This window comes from Sarcophilus harrisii, chromosome 3, assembly GCF_902635505.1.
Source record: "Sarcophilus harrisii chromosome 3, mSarHar1.11, whole genome shotgun sequence".
Classification (NCBI taxonomy): Eukaryota; Metazoa; Chordata; class Mammalia; order Dasyuromorphia; family Dasyuridae; genus Sarcophilus; species Sarcophilus harrisii.
The window spans coordinates 71,509,659-71,532,449 of NC_045428.1; the positions used below are offsets into that span (position 1 = coordinate 71,509,659).

The following is a 22,791-nucleotide window of genomic DNA, read 5'->3' on the forward strand; positions in this document are numbered from 1 at the left end:
ATGCCTAAGGGACATTCAGTTCAAGATGCCCAAGGAACTATTGGAGGTATATATTTGTAGCTCAGAAGCGACTCTAGAACTATGTACAGAAATATCTCTCCATAGAGAGAATAATTGAATCCAAGGATGCTGATGAGATCATCAAGTGAGAATATAGTGAAGAAAAATATTCAGGCAAGTGCCTTTGGGGACATACATTATAGGGGTACTGTCTTGAATGGAGGGATTTAAATAAATTTGTGGGACATTATATAAGAATCAAGAGAGATCAATATCATGAAAACACAAAGAGAAGAGGATATCAAGAAGATAGAAGTAAATAGTATAGGGGTAATCAGTTCCTTGATTTGAGAAAGGATTAATTGTGACCATTTGAGTACATGATTAAGGTAATATCATCCAGGTTAATATAGTTAATATTCTTTTCTCATTAGTAAGCGTTATAATAGGCTTATTTCCATACTTTGCAATTTGGGGTAATTTGCCATTTCTTTTAGGTGGGTATCCCCTCTCTCAATACTGATTAAACTCCTTTTGAAACCTTAGCATGTGTAATTGCGTTTACAGTTTACCATTAATTCTCCAAAGCAAATCTACCCAGCATTTTCTAACAGTTACTAGTTGGATATATAAATTAAATATTACCTTCATAGGGAGCAGTGGTGGGTGAATTTTCAGAATAAATTGCATAAAGAAAAGCAATTATGGTACCATCATTTTTACTCTGAGATGTACTGATGTAATAGAAGGGTATCCTTGGAGGGAGATGGGCCTAGGTTCATGCCATCATCAACGCATACTAGGTTTGCAATACTAAGTAAGTCATTAAACTTTCAGTTATCCAAGTAACTCACTCTGACTAAGAATTGAAAAGACAAATTGTAGCTCCATCAGGAAATTTTCCATAAGGACGGACCTGCCTTCTGTCTTCCCTAAATAAACTCTCATGCTTTTCTGTAATTCAGATGCTTTCTTAATTCTCCAAAAATGTTTATTATGATTTTTAAGTCTATAAAATGCTTCATACCTCTTCATGAAACCATGACACATAAGTGAAGTATGAAAATACTTCTCACTTCACAAAACAAGATGGAATGGTTTAAATTTCTCCCATGTAACACTATGGCCTCTCAATATGTTATTTTTATCTGAAAAATTACCAATCACGTGGAGGGAGAAACCCAGCTTGCACACACACTTAGCATGAGGGCTTCAACTGATAATGTTTGGCCACAGATTCCAATGGCATCTCATTAGTTGACTATATCTTGATGCTTTCAAGTGTTCAGTGGGAGTTCTTCAAGAAAACAAACCCAATATGTTTGCTGTCAGGCATGTGAATTTTCAGGTACATTCTTTCACCAAATTTATTATAGGCAGTACCTTAAGAACCCAATAGTTATATGGATATTTTTCATCTAATCATCCTTTTTGCTTTTAGTTCATTCACCTAATTAGGACCAGTTATCCTAGACTCTGATCATTAGACATTTAACATGCTGGCTATACAAGATAGAAGAATACCAATGTGTTCATCCTTTGAGTTGTTTCAATACTAATAGGAAATGATTTTTTTTTTTAATCTTCAAAAGGATTATTATTTGAAAAAGAGAAAGGCCTTTAAAGTAGAATATTAGATATGCAACTGTACCATCAAATGAACCTTATAGATTAATTTCTTCTCGTTGTATTTTTGTAAATGGCATTAATAAGTCTTAACAATTGGCCTATGTAGAATGATAATCATAATACGCCAATAAATATTCATACTAAATTTGCATAACACCTAACTAGTGTAGTGTTCCATCATTAAATAAGCACCTAGATAAATAAAAGAAGAATAACAATCTCAAGACTGTGGTGTTTTATATTTGCAATTTCTGTTTTTCAGTAATCTCACAGTTGTGAGATTGATTGAAAATATACAATCAAATCATTGACTCATTTGATATCCACACTGGTGGCAGTTGCAGATCTGACTTCAAAACTCTTGAGTTTGAACCCAAGTTTGCTGCTTAGTTTTTCCTATATAGTAGGGGAAATTATTTCTATTCTCTTGACTTCAATTATCTTATCTGTAAACCTATGGAGTCAGATTAAGTGGTGTCTAATATCCCTTTCAACTATATAAATAGTTATCCTGTAAACATTGTTTAGGTAGGTACATAGACATTGCTGTTTTATTTGGTATATGGGTTAACAAGTAAAATAATATTTTTGAAAAGAGAAGGAAATATAGTAATATCTTTAAGGAACATTAGTCTAGGCTTCATTCAGATTTGATAACACATTGATTTATGCTACAATGGAATTGTTTGAATTTTATACATGAGGAAACTGTACCTTGAGGTTCCAATGAATAGTATATGAGTTTAGGATTCAAATCAATGTGTTCTTATTCCTAGTCCATTGTTCCTTCCCAACTAAGTGGACCTGAAGTCAAGAAACCGAGTTCAAATATACCTTAGGACCCTTACTAGCTGTATGATCCTGGCAAGTCACTTCATCTATGTCTATCTCAGTTTCCTCATCTGCAAAATGGGAATAATAGCAGCACTTATCTTCCAAGGTTGTGATGATAACATAAGATTTACAAAGGTCTTTACAAACTTCAAAGTATATATATAAATATTAGCAATTGTAATTATTTCCATTATGTCATGCATCCTACCTCAGCAAAATAACACTTGTTAATATCTTGAAAAATAATCACCTACCAAAAATATTTATTAAGTGCTTCCTTTGTGCAAAGTCCTGGGCAACACACAGCATACAGACAAAAATATCTGAGTCCCTTCCTCTAAAGATACTTCTAATTGAATGGTCAAATATAAGATGTGTTAACAGTGATTATTTTGTCTCCCACTGCCTGAGAGCTTGGTTTGTTACATTTCTCAGGTAACTCAGGTTTTTCTAGTACTTTTAATGGATTTTGGAGAACATTTAGTTTCTTCAATCCGTTCAGTTCCCCAGCACCCCAGTTCTATTTAATCATTTAACAGCTAGATTAGGCTTTTTAAAAGTATAGATAAGAACAAATTAACAAACACTCAAACTTTCTCCATACTGAGATAATAATCCTCCCCCCATTTCTATCCTTTTAATCTATGGAGAAAAAAAAAAAAGAGATTAGGTTCACAATTTAGTTCAGTTCCTTTATAACTCAGCTTCTTAAATGACAAGACCCCCATAAGGAGTTCTTGTAACTGGAATTATGAAATTGTGATTTATTATCAGTGAATATTTTACTTGTATACCTTTTTTATGTACCTAGGGTCACATAAAAATTTCTCAGATGAAAAGGCATCGCAGGTGGGAAAAGTTTTAGAAACCTTATAGTATATATTATCAGTACTCCCAAGTTTTAATTATTCATCCATTCTCACCTCCAGTTCTCATCTTGACACACTGAACTGACTTCACAAAGCTTTTTTTTTTTTTTTTTTTTTTTTTTTTTTTTTACTGGGGTTGACAACATCCAGCCTGGACTCCCAATTCCTAAAACCCCAGATCTCTAGATTTTGGGTCTGGAGACCCTATCATCTGCCCCTAGAATTAAAAAAAACAAGCCGATTTTTTTTCCAGAATCTATAGTGTCCAAACAAAAAATGGAAAGTTAGGCCTTTGCTCCCACATTGTGACTACATGAGACATTTGATCTTGATCAAGACATCCCTGTCTAGTAGTTTTAAAGACATAACCTGCAGTAGCTCTGCAGTCAGTAGAAAGGTGCTGCTTCCACACAGTGGTAAATAGATGTATAATATCTTCTCCTAGAAGCAGGAGCCTGTCTCTCTCATATGGGTACTTCTTTCTTAAGTGATATGGACATGATCAAATCCCTATTAAGCTCATATGATAATAAGTATATATACAATGATTTTAGGGAGAATACACATAACTGGAAAACCACCTGAAGGAAAGAATTCGTGGGGTGAATTTTGAAGGCAACTAGGAATGCTAAAATAAGGACAAATTATAATCCACTTGTGAGAAACAGTCTATTGCAAAGGCACAGAAATAGGTGAGAAATAGGATGTTGTCTCTGGGAAATGGTAAGTAGCCAAGTTTGTCTGTGATATAGACTGGGGAGAGGAAGAAGCATTAAGAATGGAAAAGGAAATGAAATAGCTCAGGTAGAGCTCATATTGAATGTTAAAGCCTTAGTTTTTTCTACAGACAATTGATAACCACACAAGTTTCTTGTGCAAAGGAGTGACCTGGTCACTTGTGCTTTTAGAGGAAATTTTGGTGACTGGGTGGAGGATGGATTATGGACAGGCAATGTTGGAATCAGGGAGATTTATTAGGAGGCAATGAGAAGAAGAGAAAAAAGGAGATTATAAAGTAATTTTCAGATAAAAGAGACTCATTTCTAGGACAGCCAGGCCAAAAGAGTGTTTGGGAGAAAAGTGAAGATTGGACTGGGTCTCAATGGAAAGGATTAGGAACATTGTACTAGTACTAAAGGAAGTTCAGATTCTATCTTCTATCTACATACACACATATATATGTATATGTATATATAGTATATCTATCTGTCTATGGACTTATCACCATATGTCTGCTTCATTTTTCTAAAGAGATGATAATATTTTCTAAATTATATTTGAAAGAAAAATATTTGGGGAGTTCATATATTTAGTCTTTGCCATTGGAGATTCAATATGATAGATCAGTTACACTACAGGTTTCTGAGACATAGTAGGGATAAAGTCATTTGGGCATCTGTATTAAATCTTTTGTCAATAATTATCTTCCAAGAATAGAGTTACTAGGCTTCCCAAAAAGAAATGAACAGGTTGGAAATAGAGTAGATTAAAGTTCCTGTCTAATCAGTAGTAAGATTGGACCCAGGAATGGTCATTGTACTTTCAGCATCAGTAAGACAGGGAGGTGAAAGGAAAGGGAAAATATTGGTAATAATAATAAATTAAGCAAACTATTGTCAATTCAGATACCAGGCTGCACATATCTAATGTTATTATTTTCTATTTTCTGTGAAAGAGTTAACCATCTTAGAAAGTATAGATTAATATGATCATATGCCAGTCTAGTTTTACTGTGGGGAACCTCAAGAATGAAGAGTAGAAAAATAAGAATTAATACTTTTATAAATTTAGGAATTTCCAAGAGGTCTATAAATATACACAAGGATTACTTGTACCATTGCTTTCTCACCTTTTATATCCAGGAAAAAATATGTTTTAGTGAGTTTTTAAAGGAATATGTGAGGAAAAAATGGTATTCATTCCTTGGTCAACTGGCAGCCCTTGGGGCAAGTTGTATTTTTCTCTTGGGGGTACTACCTTCAATCTGATATTCATTTTGGCTCAGATCAGTTGTAAATACCAGCCTGTTTCTATGAAATGGAACTGGTGTTTGCTCTGTGCTGCTGGGACAGCCATGCATTGTTTGTTCTGTCAGTAGCTGTGCAGGAGTATTCACTGAACATTATTCAGATCAGCTCTCTCCAACCAGCTGTCCTAATTCCAGGTGGACCTTTTTACTTGCCACAACAGCTGCGCAGCCTGGTAGTTTAAAAGGTAGTAGTTGGGTGAATTAACTATTGTTGCAAAATTTCTTTTTATCCAGTAAACATCTTGCATGGATGAAGTAGCATTGTTGAAAATATCATTTCAGTAAGTCTAATAATGGACAAAATAATTCTGTATGTCTTAATTATATGACCTTAAATTATTTACAAGATGTTGCTATCTAAAACATTTCAGGGAAGTATATGATCACCCAGATTGTAATAGAAATATTTATTTCCCTCTATCACTTTTCTTACCAACCCTTTGCTATATAACTGCTGCTGCTCACTTGCACCGCTTCCAACAGACAGAGCTGTTTTTCAAAGTAGATAAAAACCTAAAATAGACGAATTATAAAAATTATAAATTTTTAAAATTTTAATTTATAATGATTAAAAATCTTCTGAACCCCCAGTGATGGGGATGGGGGAAGAGAGAGAGAAAGAAAGAAAAACAGAACCTTTGCAATGAATATGTATGGTCAAGGAAAACCAATTATTAGTCATGTCCCAAAAATGTCTCAATCTGCATCCTAATCCCAATACCTCTTTGTCAGGAAATGGATCTTTTTTCCTTTGATTTGTTTGTATCTAAGTTATTCATAATAGATCATCTGGGCCTTAAATCTTTCAAAGTTATTCATCTTTATGATGTTGTTAGTATCGGTACAATATTGTTGGTACTGTACAAATTGTTGTTCTAATTAATAGTCACTTCACTCTATATCAGTTCATATTAACTTCTTGGGTTTCTCTGAAACTATCCCTTTTATTACTTACAACATAATACTAATATATTCATGCATCATAATTTGTTTAGCTATTCCCCAATTGATAGACAACTTCTTTGTTTCCAATTATAATTCCTCACCCAAATAGCTGCTATCAACATTTTGTAAATATATGCCCTTTTCCACTTTGATCTTTTTGGCCATTAATCTTTGTATTGATAAAGCTGAATCAAAGGGTGTGTGTAGAACTAAGTAATTATTTTTTGAGGGGAGGTGACATAGTTCCCAATTGCTTTCCAGAATAATTCTACCAATAATGTTTTTATATGTTCCCTTTGCCCCAGTCCCTACATTTCTCTACATGTAGTTTCTGTCATATCACAGTTCAGATTTACTATTTTTTGGCAAATATTGAGTTCTTATCCCAATAACAGGAGCCATTGAAATCTGGTACTGTCAGATCTTCTTCCCTTCTACTTTTTCCCTTATTTCCCTTGAGATTTTTGACCTTTTGTTCTTCCAAATGAATTTTTAATTCTACAAAGTAGAGTTTTTTATATTTTGATTGTTCTGGCATTGAATAAGTAAATTATTTTAGGTATCATTGTCATCTTAATTACATTAGCTTAGCCTATCCATCATTAACTAATATTTTCCCAGTTACCTTGCTCTATTATTTCCATAAAGTATATATAGATGAATTCATGTAGTTTCTATGTATATTTGAAGAGGTAATTTGCCAGTGTTATATATAATTTTTAACTATTTAAAATGGGATCTCTTTTTATCTTTGCCTGTTAGTTTGGGTTAGTAATGCATTGAAATGCTAGTGACTTATGTGGATTTTTTTTTTTACTATCCTACAACTTAAAGCAAGTGTAAATTACAAAAATATTTTAAATAAGAAAAGTTTTATTTAATTAATCAAGCTGGAACTTTGGAGCCAGTAAGAACTGAGTTCACATTCTGCCAATGGCACAAATCATGTAACCATGTATAAGTACATTGAGCTTTCACTAATTCAGGCTACTTTCTGACTCTAACTTCTGGGAAAATTATATCTCTGCACTAGGTCAAAGAGTCTGCACACTGGAAGAATTTACAAGTTCATACTAATACATAGAGAACATGAAGTTTTATTAATTATGAGCAAAATAACCCCATAACTACTAATAAAAAAATCTCCATCTAAAGTTTTTACCTGGTATGTCTCAATGGAGACCATTTATTTGAAATTTGTAATAGCCATTTGCATAGAAGACAACCTCCAAATGGACTTAGGGCAACTATGCTGACATATTTATAAATTGGCTCTTTTTTATAAGTGAATTATGCATGGTCCCTGAAATCTCGTTTAAATTATTAATCAATTTATCAACTGTGTTTTGCACAAGTAGTATAAAGGTAAACTTGCCAATCTACTTTGAATTATCTCAATATAAATGAATGGGATTTACATTAAACTTTCTGTATTTTATTCACTCAGTTGGAACAACACATAAAAGCAGATTGATCCTTAGAATGCAGCCTTTTAAACATTTAATCTATTTCTACTGCTCCTAAAATTTGAAAAGAGGAGTGACAAGAATATGTCAATTATATTAGCAAATTAGAATCCAAGGGAGAGAGGAAGAAAAACATGCGTACATATATTTATGTAAAAATTTTATATAAAAAACAAAGAAGTATAAGTGTATAGGTTTTCTAAAATTGAGTATCTAATTTTATAACTTTGATGTTTACATACACAGATATATGGATATATGTGTATATATTTATATCGATATTGATATAGATATATATATATACACACACACATATATCCATATATCTGTATGTGGATGTTGGTGTGTATAATGTGACTTTCTGAATCCTGTCAAAGTTAACTATTAGAAGGTAAGCAATGTTCTTAATAATAACTGATATTTGTTAAGTCCATGTTGGTTCTAATAAAGTAGACCTGCAACTGAAATTATCCTCTGCCATTATCCATGGAAAGTTGCTTACTTTTTCTGAGTCTTCATTTCTCTCAATTATGAAGTAGCAATCATCATACTATACTAATCAGGGTTGTTATGAAACTCCAATGAGATAACTTCCATAGAGTATTTTGTAAATTTCAATGCTAATATTGCTTATTGATATGAAACCATTATCAATAATGTTGTGTTAGGCATGGGAAAAGTTGAGTTTGGAACTCAAAACAAGAATTTTTGGGTTTCATACATAGCACAAAATTTAAGCAAAAAATCAGCATTCAATTCCCTATTCATTTACACTAATAACAAAAGAACAATAGATTCTTAAGCAGAAGATCTTGTTCCTAAATCAAAAATGGGAGATTATGGCTATGTTGAATTTTATTTGGTTTGAATAGTTGCCATGTCCATTAAGAATTCCATCTATCTACTTTAATGTCACTTATAGAGTTGAAATATTGTCACATAATAGTTAAAGGAAACCTGTGCAGCTCAAGAGAAATGTGGCAGTTCCCTGAATCTTAAACCCAACCAGAGATTGTAGAGATGACACTAGAGGAGAAAATAGGAATCTCTGTAATTAATGATGCCAGAATGATATTCAATGAATGATATTCATTGAATGATATTCATTCAAAAATGATAACCAAGTTCCATCTGCTTATCTTTAATTAACTGCTGGTATTTTGTGGCTAAGTAAAAATATACATACATACATATATATATATTTTTTTTTCTTTTGTTTTGCTTTGAGAATGGGAATAACTTCCCTCCCTTATAATGAGATGCCATTTGCACAAAGCAGACATTTAAAGCAATAGGATTAAAAATTCAGGGATTTAGAAATTTTCCTTAAAGAATCATAGTAAAAATAGTATAGAAAGATGACTCCTTGTAAATGAATTAAGATGCATTTTACAAAAGGATCTTTTAAAGAGATAGAATCTTATTGTTCCACTTCTTATTTCAAAAGGATATGAGTCATTACCTGTGAATACTGCAATTTACTTAGCCTCTAATAAAGAATGTAGAGAAGTTTATTGAGTAGAGTCCTGTGCTAAGAAAAAAACTCCATTAATCCTAGTTTTATCACGTGAAAACTTTATCATCCAATCATTTAAAATCACCCTTCTCCCAATTAATTACTGGACCCTGGTATAGGAAAACTATTCAATGGTTTAAGTAAAGAGATTTCAGGGACAATGAGATGGCAAACCCCCCATTGCCAGCCTCATCCAAACATTTCCCTCTTCCTGATTATCCGTGACTGAAAATTCAACCTTAGAGATGTATTTCTTTCACCTCATAATCACTTGGAATGCAGATACCCCTAAGAGAAGCACTGCAAATTGTTATTATTCATTTATACATGTCAGATCCTCTCTTTAGAGGAGGTATTGATAAGGAGTTGAGATAAAGAAGCCAGAAGAACAGTGGATAGCTAAAAAAAAAAAATGTGGGCAGAGGGAAGCAAAGAATCAAGAAGGTATGACAAAGAAAAATCCTATTTACTTCAGAGTTTTCTTAGAGCCAATCATGTAACTATATCTATCTATAAAATAGGATACTAAATTCATCTATAAAAATTCATTTAATAATCTGATTAACAAAAATATTGTAAAGAAAAGCAGATTTGTCAAAAATTATTTATTTTATTTACACATTTTTTTATTTGGCCTGAAAAGTGTTCTTTTTTGGTCCAGATAAATATTGGCTAATATTGTCTCTTCACTTACCTCATCATCTTGTAAGTCAGGCAGGGAAGAAAAATGAGAAAATTAAGAGACAGGGGAGATTAAGTCACTTGCCCAAGTTTATAAGCTAGTCAGTTGTGGCTTCCAGCATACTTATCTTAGCCCAGGATTTTTTTTTTCCAAGTAGATCATCTGGACAGTTCTCTTTGAAAACATGGTTTGTTTCCTTGCTAAGATAGATTCCCACAAAATCAAATAAGCAAAGACTGTAAAAGTATTTTTGGACTACTTTCTGATTTTCATTAGTTTACTCTACTTCCTATAAGCAGATTGACAGGCATATTGATTGTATCTTATTTTCCTGGTGGAACTGTGTAAAGTAAAGGTGCTAGGGGTACATTAATATTGATTTGATAAAAAAAAGTCATAGAACAAGATTCTAATTTTTATTAATTGGATCAAGAACTTCATCAGGAATAAGTCATTTAAAGGGAGAAAAGTAATTTACTTTTTATTCAATAATTTAATAAAATAAAAAATAGATGGAAATTGTTGCTCTGTCAAAAAATTAATTTGGGGAAACTGATAAATAATGATGAAATAACAACAATTTTCTGTTTGGTCTGATTTCCATTGGTTATAAGACCAGCAGTTTGCTAAGAAAGGAGAAAAAGATATAGTTAGTACAGGCTACTTGAAGTGAGGAAATCTTAAGAATTAGCACTATTCCCGAGCAGAAGAGTAGGTGTAAGGAAGGAGGGAATAGGCTCTCTTTCACTCATGGTATATAAATAGGACAAGAGTCACTTGACAGTGATATTACTGAAAGGCTCATTATTCAATATTCACTTCTGATTCTGAGAGGATGTTGTTCTGACAAAATATATAGGGAAACAAAACTTTTCTATTTATCAATGTGACATATAGGTTCAATGATACAAAATATACTTTAAAATGTTTAATATTTTAATGCTACTAATATATTTTATGCACTTACTATATTACCTGTCCTTCCCATAACTTCTATAATTTAAGCCAAAGTTATGAATCTAATACCCCAAAGATAAAGACACAAAATTAAACTGTTCTACATATCCTACCTTCACAAATCTCCCACTAGAAACTACCATTTATCCTCCTTCACTTCATAGCCTCTCTCTTTGTATCTCCATCCTGCTGACAGCAAATCCCTTCACTGGCTAATTGTAGATATGGACCCAGTTCTACCTTCTAAATATTGGCCAAAGTTGAACTTTGCTGGACCCCTGAAAGAAGTGTATTCTAAAACCAAAAGTCTTCCTTCTGAGGTTACTGGTTTTCTCTCTTAGTTCAAATTCACTCTAGTCTAAACTGTGTAGATTTGAATTTTGACTCACAGCTTTATGTGCAGCTGTAATCATTTACAATATTAAGAGTTCAATTCCCCAAATGAAGATGGGGGTAGGGGGAGTTGGAGAAAAAGATTGTTAAAAAGCTAAAAACAGAAAGAAAAAATGAGTAAAATCTGGCTTGGCTCTAAAGCACAAAAAGTTATTTTCAAAGCCCATAAATTATGACATTGTGATTAACATGTAATTTAAATATATTTAAACAACAATTATATCAAATTTTGAGCCTAGTTAATTGCCCTCACAGATGTTCCCTAGAAGTGGAATTGCTCTTACATGGGGAAGTGAAAAAGTGTTTTTTTTTTTAATTATAAAAGACCAATAATATAAAAATGCATATATATATAAAATATATGTGTGTATGTATATATGTATGAATAATATATGTACATGCATGTGTGTACTCATGTATACATACACAGAGAAATTCAACAATCCTAACAACAATAACTACTAAAAAGCTCTTGTTTATTATTGAGCTTTTATATTGAAATCAGAGGAAAATATAAAGGACAAATATAAAGGACAAGCTGATGTTTTTTGGCAAGAGGACCCAATATGGATTTGGCAAGTTGCTGGTGGTAAATCATGTCGTAATAGCAACATTAAGTGAATTCTATTATGGCGCAGCCTTTCTTGATGTCTTACAACAGACAAAAAGAAAAAGACCAAAAAAGTCCAATTATTTCGATCACAATAGAATGAAAACTAGTCAAGGTTATAGAAAAAGGTGGCTAACAAACTATTTTTCCAGAGAGGAGCAAGTGAATAATTTTGCTTCTGTTGTCATTTTTCTTTGATTATTCTATGACAAGTAAAAGGCACAGAGATGATTGATATTCTCTCCACAGTAATTGTAGTTTAACAACATTATTGGCAAGTCAATAGGTTAAAACGTATATACTAATGATGAGTATTTTGGTGAATCCCTCTGGCCTTAGCCAACTCAAAAGTTACATGAGTTTTACATTTCAGCCCTTTTTCAAGTCTTCTTACTAAATTGCAATAAAGTCACCCTACTTTTGTTTGTATGTGCTGGTAACAATTATTGTTCTCCTTTGAGCTAGTGGTTCTCAAGGCACATTCAGCAGAAAAAATGCAGAACCTGGAATCAATAGAATAGTATGTTACATTTTGCCTCTGACACTTCCTAACTACATATATCCTGGGCAAGTCATTTAATCTCAGTCAGCCTCAGGGTTTTCAGCTATAAAATGGGGATAATGGAAGTACCTTCTTCTGAGGGTTGTTGTAAGAATCAAATTATTTGTAAAGTGTTTAATATAATGCCTTACTTATAGTAGGCAGTATATACATGTTTATTCTTTCTCTTAATTTGTGGTCTCTATAATAGTGAAAGTTACAGCTTTAGCCTTTACTCCTGTTTACATATATTATTTCCCTTTATTCCCATAACAATCCTGTGAAGTACATGCTATTATTATTCCCATTTTACAGATGAGGAAAACAGAGTGAGAGAGGTGAAATGAACTGTCCAAGGTGACAAATTATCATATTAATTCAAATTATCAAGTCTTACTGGTTTCAAGTCCAGAGTTCTGTCCTCTATGCTAACCAGTAAATGTACAATTATTACTGGTTAGCAGCAGAGTTTAATATCACACATCATATTTCTGTATCATTTCAAGTTCTAATAAGGGCTTTCTTTAAGTAACACAGGTGCTCCTAGCATTATATATATAAAACTTGGCTGAAAAAGATAAAAGAATTATTTCCATTTTACAGATAAAGAAACTAGGTTAAATGACTTGTCCAAGGTAACATCTCAAACAAGAAGAGCAAAAGAGGAAAGGACAAAGGAATGCCAGACAACATTTTAGGAGTAAATGAGCCTAAGGGAGTAGGCAGAAAATGAATATGGGGATCAATAAATTAGGGCCAGCACCAAGCTAAAACAGGAGTATCTTGCCAGTTAAATTACATAATGAGAATTAATAAATGTTTGACTTCTACCAAATTAATCAATTGTATATTTCTTCTCAGAGTTTCATTCTAATTGAATACTACACATTGTACTATGATTGGCAGGGAAAGTCTAATAGTTATATGATTCATTATTTTTAAGATGGTTTTATCTCTTTTGGCCTTTCATTGTGGATGATAATTGACAGTTTTTAATTAACTGCATTTACACATGAATTGCATTGTCTGTGAAAAAAATGTATCTCTAAATATCTGAGACATTCTAGACCATCACAACATATTTATGAAAATTTCAACAAGACGAGCATCAAGAAATATCTGAGAACATTATAGTGCTTTCTATTTCTATAAGAATAAAATATCTACTCACCATAATAGCAAAAGTCTTTCACTATTAATTATTCACTATTTGGCTTTGAGCTTCCTATCCATATTATCCTATTCAGTGAATTGCTTTGTAAAGTTACAATAATCCATCACTTTTTCTGACATTTCACATTAGAAGACTCAAGAATGGTCTTTTTTTTTAACCAATCCCCAAATTATTTGCAAAAGATTGTAAGCCAGCTCCAGTGATTACCCACATTTGTTTGACACTATTTTTTCTTTGATAGTTCCCAAAATTTTATTTGGTACCCTGGCATTCAGAAATAAAATATTCCCCCCCATGATTTCTTCCCAATGTTTTTTGATAAATGGAGATTCTTTCTTGAGAGTCCTCTTCCTTGCAGATTTCAACTGGGGGTCTTTTTTATTTCATTTTGCTTTGTTTATTTTTTTTGAAATTGCTAACATCACTAAGTTATCTATAAAACACTACCTTGGCCAGACATCATGACCAGCATACATTTTTCTTACCTGACTACAATTATGGAGAAGATGGGAATAGATTTTCTTTCTTATTTTAGCATTTAATTCAAAGATTCATGATTTCAGTTGGGTATATAGCTATCCCCTCACATTATAGTATTTAGTAAAAATAAAATTTGTCTTTCAAGTGACATGTCTAATGGGTGGCAACAGGTGTGAAAACAGATGGGAGACAATAGAGCCTGAGGAAAGAATGGTGAAAACCAGAATTTGTAGGGTCTCTTGCCTTTTTTTATAATCACTTTATAGCAGGGAAATGATATCTAAAGAATATAAAGCCCCAGTGACTTGTCTTCGGCTCTGAAAATTTGGTCAGTGGGACATAGAAGGCATTGTTTATAGAGTCAAGATGGGACTTGAGATGGGGAAAGGGCTCTGCCAGAAAAGCTTTCATATTTAATTTTTTTCTAAACTAAATGTAAAGATACAGTTCTAGCTTCTCTCCCTTACTCCTTTGCTTTCTCCCTCATTGAGAAAGCAAGAAAATTTGACATAGGCTATATAGGTGAAATTGTGCAAAATATATTTCAATATGGGTCATGTTATATGGAAGAAAACACAACCCCCCCCAAAAAAAAGAAAAAGAAAAAAAGAAAAGAAAGTGAAAATAAAGTTCATTTCAATTTGCATTCAGACTCCATTAAGTCTTCTCCCTGAAGCTGGATAACATTCTCATTATAATTGTAATTGTCTTAGATCATTGCCTTATCAAAGTAGTCAAGTTTTTCATCATACAATATTTCTGTTACAATATTCTTCTTGTTCTGCTCACTTCAATTTACATCATCTGTATATGTAAGTTTTTTTCAATTTTTTCTGAAAGCATCCTTCTTATTTATTTCTTATAGAACAATAATATTCCATCACAATCACATACTACAACTTGTTTAGCTATTTCCCACTTGATAGGAATCCCAGCAATTTCCAATTCCTTGAAACCATAAAAAGAACTGCTATAAATATTTTGCACACATAGATCCTTTGGCTATTCCTTTTATCTCTTTAGGATAGTAATATTATTGCTAGGTCAAAAGGCATACACAGTCTTTTGAGTTTAGTTCCAAATTGCTCTCCAGAATAGTTGAATCAATTTAGTACTTTGCCAGTGGTGCTTTGGTGTCCCAATTTTCCCATATCCCAATTTTCCTTTTCCAACATATTATCCAGTCTAACAAATGAATAAGTATGAAGTGTGATATTTCAGATGTTTTTAAAGTTTTAATTTTTCTGGTCAATAGTAATTTAGAGTATTTTTATGTGAGTATAGGTTTTTTAGAAGTTTTCATTTGAAAAATTTCCAAATTTGTAATTATTTGTTAATTGGGGAGTGCCTCATTCCTATAACATTGACTACGTTCTCTACATTTTAAAAATGAGGCCTTTATCAGAAAAACTTGCTTTAAAATGTTTCCAAAGTTGTAGTTATTAATTGTGTATTTCCTTGTATGCTATTCCCATTTATCCTACTCTATCCTTTCATCCTGACCTTCTCTCAAAAGGGTTTTGCTTCTGACTACCACTTCCTTCAATTCATTTGTCCTTCTACAATCCTACCACACCTCTTCTTTTATTCCCTTTTCTTTATGCTTCCCTGTAGGCATATATTTCTATATAAAACTGAATTTATTGTTCTCTCTTTAAAGGTTCAAGTGTTTTTGTTTTTGTTTTGTTTTGTTTTGTTTTTGCCATCACCCCCATCTTCTAGTTCTTTAGAAGCTCTTTCATGCTTAAGTGAGATAACTTCATTTGACCTCTCCCTTCACCTTCTTTTACACTCTTAAAACCATTAAAACCATTTTACACACTTAAAAACCATTGCAATATAGTCAACTCACACCCATATTCTCTATGAGGGTACCTTTTAACTGCCCTAATGGTGAGGAAGTTCTAAAGAATTACAAGTATCATCTTCCTATGTAGTAATGAAATCAGTTTAACTTTATTTAACCTTTACTTCCTTTTCTGGATTATCTTTTTATGTTTCTCTTGAGTATTGTATTTGAAAGTCCAATGTTCTATTCAACCCTAGTCTTTCATCATGAATGTTTTAAAGTCCTCTATTTCATTAAATATCCATCTCTACCCCCCCGCCCCCAGTGGATGATAGTCAGTTTTGCTGGTGAGGTGATTTTTTTTTTGTTACAATCCTAGGTTCTTTGTCCTCTGGAATATCATATTCCAAGTCCTTTAATAAAGAATGTGCTAAATCTTATATGATCCTGATTGTGGCTCCATGATACTTGAATTGTTTCTTTTTGGCTGTTTGAAATATTTTCTTTTTTACTTGGGAGCTCTAAAATTTAGCTTTGATATTCCTGGAAGTTTTCATTTTGGGATCTCTTTCAGGAGGTGATCACTGGATTCTTTCAATTTCTCTTTTGCCTTCTAGAATATCAAAGCCATTTTTCCTGATAATTTCTTGAAAGAGGATCTCCAAATTCTTTCTTTGCTCATGGCTTTCTAATAGTACAATAGTTCATAAGATATTTCTCCTTGCAGTATTTTTAAAATAATTTTTTCAATGAGATATTACACATTTACTTATATATTTTTTCATTCTATTAAATTTGGTTGATTGTTTTTTGATGTTTTGTGGAATGATTAGTTTCCACTTGCCCAATTCTAATATTTAAGGAATTATTCTCTTCACTGTGCTTTTGTACGTCCTTTTCTATTTGACCAATTTTGCTTTTTAGGGAATTCTTTTCTTCAGTAGATTTTTGTTCCTCTTTTTACCAATATTGACTCATACTTTTCATGATTTTCTTTCATCACTGTCATTTCTTTCCCTGTTTTTTTCTCTACCAATTAAATTTGATTTTTAAAATCCTTTTAGAGGTATTCAAGGAATTATTTTTTTAGCCTAAACTCAATTCACAGTTTTCTATGAGGCCTTGGATGTATCTGTTTTTATTTTGTTGTCTTTTGATCTTCCCTGTCATCATAATAACTTTCTAAGGTTAGGTTCTTTTTTGCTTTCTTGTTAGCTCATTTTTCCTTAAACTATTTCTTGTACTTTAATTTATGTCAAAGTTAGGATTTGTTCTTGGAGTTGAAGGAGCTATCTGTAAATATTCATTTTTAGGGTAATATGATCTAAAAAGACATATGATTGTTCCTCAAGTCTGTGCTCTGGTTTGTGAATAAAACAAGTATGTTCTCTGCCCTGAAATTATGGCTCCTATACCCCTGTGGTTATAGGGTTTAGGATATTACTTATCCTCACTCTTGGACTGCAACTTGAAACCACATGTGGACAATGTAACAGTCTTGAATCCAATGCCAACAAAATTTCCTTCTGACCAGTTTCTGATCCCTTACCATCTATAAACTGAGATTTTCAGAAGTCACTATTACTGATTTACTCAGCCCTGCCAATTCAGTTGTCCCCTAGGCTTACTGTTATTTTGCAGGTATGTAACATATACTTCAATGAGAGACTTCTGCTAAACTTCTAATTTTTCTCAGGATACAAAATTGTTTCACCTCATTGTTCTGTCATTTTGAGGCATTATTTTACATTTGTTTGGGAATTTGGGAAAGCTCAGGCAAGTCCATTCCTTTACACTGTCATCTTGAAGTTATAATCATCTTTGTGAATAACTATCTTCTTCCTATCTTTGGGTCTAGAATCATGGAACTCACTGAATTTAGGAACCAATTTTTTTGTTTGTTTTATCTTTATACTGATTAGCACTGTGTCTTGTATATTAATTATTTAATAATTTTTTTAATGTCAAGGTCCTCTTTCGATGTCTTATTTTCCTGAAAGAGAAAGATAGTTGGATTTCTTGAGTTAGTGCTCTAATTTGAGATTCCTGAGAATAAGGAATATAGATTGTTGGGAGGGACCTACATGGCTCCACATCCTGAGTTGGGGTGAAGGAAATTAGGGAACCTGGGAGATATCTTGGTAACTTTTGAGGATACTAATATTAGAGAGGTAAAACAAATTGTTTTGAAGTAGAGATAAAGTTCCTATGATTTTTCACTCATATTAGGAGACTGTGTCAAAGGCTTTTAGGCAACTTTCTTTCTATAGTTTTCTATTTTTTTAGTCTAATTAAGAGTTTTCATATTATTTTTATCCTACATATAAATCAACATTTTCTATGTTTTTTCCCCTCAAAAACAAATCATTGTTCACACACACATACACAAAAACAGAAGAGCAAATAGCATATCCACTTTTATAACTACGGCTGTTGGATGGTACTGTGGGTAAAGTTCTGGGCCTGGAGTAAGGGGGTTCAAATCTGGTCTCAGATACTTACTATATGTGTGACTCTGAGCAAGTCCCAACCTCAGTTTGCTTCAGTTTCCTCAACTATAAAAATGGGGATCCTGTAGAAGAAAATGTCAAAGTATCTTTGTCAAGAAAACTTTATTAAGATGGGACCATGAAGACTCAGACATAACTAAATACTACTCAAAAACCATTTTATAACTATAGAAAGAAAAGTTAGGGCACTGACCTATTAAACTACTTAAAAGAAGAAGTATAGAAGAAGCATAAGTGGTCCCAAACCATAAGAACTCCCACTTATTTTGGAACAATCTGATTTCTTCTTAGGATGGTAATAGTAGCTCACATTTAAAAAAAAAGACTTTAGTAGATCTTAGAGATTGTTTTCCTTATAAGATTTTAATGAAGTAAATAGAACATGCAGATAAGGGGATGCTTTTATTTAGTGAATATCATTGACTTGTCCAGGGTTATGCAACTATTAAATGACAAAGTTTAAGCTGAAACCCAGCTGTGAGGCTCATTTTTCTACTTTACCATCATGACTTTGTGCATGAGCCTTATTTTTTTTCCTTCTACTTTCTTGACATGTGTAGAAAAGAAATCTTTCCTTGTTTGGGATCAAGATTTGAAAATATTTCTTTGGTGTTCTTTTTTACCTTTCAAACTTATTAGAAAAAAAAAGTATGATTAGATTTGTCATCCTTGGCACATTGAATTTTGGGATGAAATTTTCACTTTCTGGAATTAAATCCAAATATTTGATTTTCCAAAGAAAACTAGTTAGCGATCTTGTAGTCAGAGTAGGATGTGATTTCACCAGTTATGCAACTTCACTGTTGTGCATGAGTTCCCCATTGATTCACACAATTCATGTGGTTTTTTGTTTTCCATTCATGTGACCTCTTATTATATCCGTCATTCCATTTTTCTTTCCTATTAGAGTGAATTTGGACACAGCCCTCCTCCTGCCTACACCCCCATGTCAGGAGTAAGTATTTCACAAACAACCTTCATCTTTTAGGCCTTTTGGGCTTTTAAACATTCCATATCTATTCTCCCTTTATCTTCCATAATTTTCCCAATCCCTCCCAATCCTTTCACCCCTTCCCCCCTGCCAACAGTGAGTAAACTATATATAGTCTATTATCTGGATCTGTCAATAGATGCTTTTTATCCCAGAGTGGGACGCAGTAGAAAACTTAGAGTTGAGGGATGTTATATACAGCAATAACTTTTCATTGATTTACATGAACTCATAAATTATGCTCTTGAATTAAGGAGCTAGCTTTAGCTCCAAATTTTCATGTCATGTTGTGGAAAGTAATAATCTTTCTAAAGCCTTCTAGTATAGTACTAGAGTTTGAAAGCCATAGGAGTCTCAGAAAAAAAAAAGGCAGCAAACAGGGAAATTTCAATATTAAAACACATCACCATACTTCTGTTTGTAATGACAATTGTCTATAGGCACTGACAACTCTATTTTTCTGGAAAAGATTTAAACTTCATGCCACAAATAAGGTATTGAGGGAGATATTGTGGCTGTTTTTGTTTTTGTTTTGTTTTTGTGCCAGGTCAGGCTTAAGTTGTGTTGAAAAATCAACATGGATAATGTATCATTACCAGGTATTTTATAAAGGATTCATCATTTAAGGAGAATTATATTTCAGGTGTTTTTAGTCTATATCTCATTTAAGAAAAAAACAACAAAAAATTGTAACTTTATTTTTCCTGAAAAAAGAGCTTTGATAGGCCTTTATGATTTTACTGGTGCGCTTGATGTTTCTGCTATTCTCATCATCAACCTATCTCAAAATGCCTTTTTGCTTTTCACAGAACCAATTTGTGTATAGAGATGGGGGCTTTGCTACAGAACAAGGAGTAACTCTGCCATACAGGGCCACCAGCTGTATTATCCCTGAAGCCCCCGTTGTACAAGGAGCCACAGCGGAGATTTTTGATGACACGTGTTGTAATGGTACTCTGCGCAAACAAGTGGCACCCCTTGTCCAAGAGGACAGCAGCACTCAAAGATATAGTGCTGACCCCACGGTATTTGCAGCAGAACGGAGCCCACGAGGAGAAATGGATGAAGATGGGTATATGACTCCAATGCGTGACAAACCCAAACAAGGTACATATAATTGGAATCTTTGGGACAGAATATTTTAGTTATGTTGACTTTGTTCTTAATCATACAGGACACCTGATAAATACTAGAAGAAACATTGAATAGTTGATTTTCTTTTTTAGGATATGCTATATTCTGATGAAATAATGATGATATAAATTGATAGTATTTCAGAACTATTATCTTGTTTGGCAGTTGAGAAGGATTTGGTTGGTAAACTTTTTACTGTAGAAGTATCTTTTTCATTCTAATAAAAGCATTAGTTTACAGGTTGGAGTGGTAGACAATTAACAAAGGTAGAAATGACCTTGCAAAATTCACTTAATCCAGAGGAGGTTCTCTATCAGTAGGGAAAGTTCCTCAACCAGGCCACTATATCAGTGAAATCAATGAAAAAAGAAAGGACACAAAGAATAATTGAACCTGTAAGACTTGTGTATACAATCATGAGAAATTTTTAATTCCTTAAAAAATACATTTTTGTGGGGTTGAGGCAATTAGGGTTAAGTGACTTGGCTAGGGTCACACAACTAGGAAGGATTAAGTATCTGAGGCAAGATTTGAACTCGGGTCCTCCTGACCAGGGCTGGTGGTCTATCTACTGCACCACTTAGCTGCCTCCAAAATACTTTTTTTTTTAATTAAAATTCTAAACTTTGTACTAAAGAAATTCACCTCTGCAATCCTTAAAAGAATGGATAATATTTTCTTTAAGGAGGGAGGAGGCTAATCAAGAATTTTGAATTTTTTATTGAATGGAGTTCTTCCTTTTTTGAAAATGGAAATGTTTGAACAGATATTGCTGAATGCTATCACTTTGGGCTCCCTTAGGCAACTTAAACTGGGTGATCTATTTTTTCAAGCACTTCTGACTTTGTATATAGACTGATTCAGAACCTCAGAGTCCAATTGAGCCCAACCCTTCCCTATACAGATGAGGTTTGTTCAAAATCTTATAAGTAACAAATCACACAAGAGAATTTGAACTCAAGTGCTATGATCCCAAGTTCAGTACTCTGTCCTACTATATTTACCTATATATAGCATATGTTTATATATGTATATATACATTTATATATGTGCACACACATATAAACATATCTGAAAGTTAAAGAGAAGTCAAACATCTTGAGCTCAATAATAAAACTTTTAAAGTTGATAGCAAGCCTCCTAAAAACAAGAGAATAATACAATCTCAACTGAATTGAGTTTATTTTTTACCCTCATTAAGATTTAACCATACAAGCATTATAGCATGTAGTCAACAGAAAAATAAATCACATTTTTCCCTAGGTCATATATACTTTTCAAGGTAGAGAATATACTAAAATAGACTAGGATACCATTGCATGGATGTGATGCTTGTGACTAAATGGACAGATACTACTTCATATTCAATTCTAAAATTACCCCCATATTGTGAGGGAATCCATCATTGACCACTCCCTACAAAATAAAACAAACAAAAAACTGGGGCCTACCTTAGTTATAATAAAAATCTCCATTCAGTTTTTCAATCATTATTTTTAGTATTAAATTTCAAATTGACTTAGAAAATTTTTTAACCTACCATCTATTTTCTTTGATTTTATATGTATTTATTTGTTTATTTATATTTATATGTAGTGTTTCAGTTAGTGAAGATTGCTCATTTGAAGCATTCATGAATTCTGGTCCAAAATTTAAATAGCAGTTATCATGTAGGTTAAATAGCTGAGTGTATTTCAGGCATTCCATTTTAATTTCTTAAGGTTCTACACCATGAATAAATCAATTAAACTATTCAATAACATCTCTAACATTTTCATACAGACATCTTCTAAATATGTGAAAATATTCTGATTTTTGAAAGCTTAGTCAGTTCTTTAAGAAACTCCTGTACGCAACTAAAAGTCTATGATAAATATTCTTTTTGCTCATGTTCTCTTCAAATGAATCAAATAGAAACATAATACCACAGATTTAGAACTCAGGGTGACTTTTGAAACAATCAAAGTCCTTAAACAGTTTCAGATAAAAAAAAATCTGAATTAAGAGAAAAGATCAAGTTCTGGAGAGATGCGGTGGAAAGTATAAATAGTATGAAGGAATACTACTCTCAAAGTAAGGAGGCCTAATATAATCCTGGCCCTGCTGATGATCTATTATTTCCTCACTACATTTAACTCCCCCTCCCCTTACATTTCTTGTTATGGTGATAGTAATCTGCAAAATAGTTATTGTGAGAATTCATGAAAATAAAACCAATAGCTTTGATTTCCCTGGAAAAAGG

General features: G+C 32.7%; 1 protein-coding gene across 4 annotated transcripts in view; it reads left to right on the top strand.

Moving 5' to 3' along the window:
- Positions 1-22,791, top strand: part of ERBB4 (erb-b2 receptor tyrosine kinase 4) — a 1,320,366-nt gene that overhangs the window by 1,292,391 nt on the left and 5,184 nt on the right. For 2 of the 4 annotated variants that reach the window (XM_031963609.1, XM_031963608.1), the window contains exons 26-27: positions 19,332-19,379; positions 20,225-20,522. In XM_031963609.1, coding sequence (XP_031819469.1) covers positions 19,332-19,379; positions 20,225-20,522 — 346 coding nt within the window. The remainder of the gene's footprint in view (positions 1-19,331; positions 19,380-20,224; positions 20,523-22,791) is intronic. The other 2 variants (XM_031963611.1, XM_031963610.1) reach the window with 1 other exon arrangement.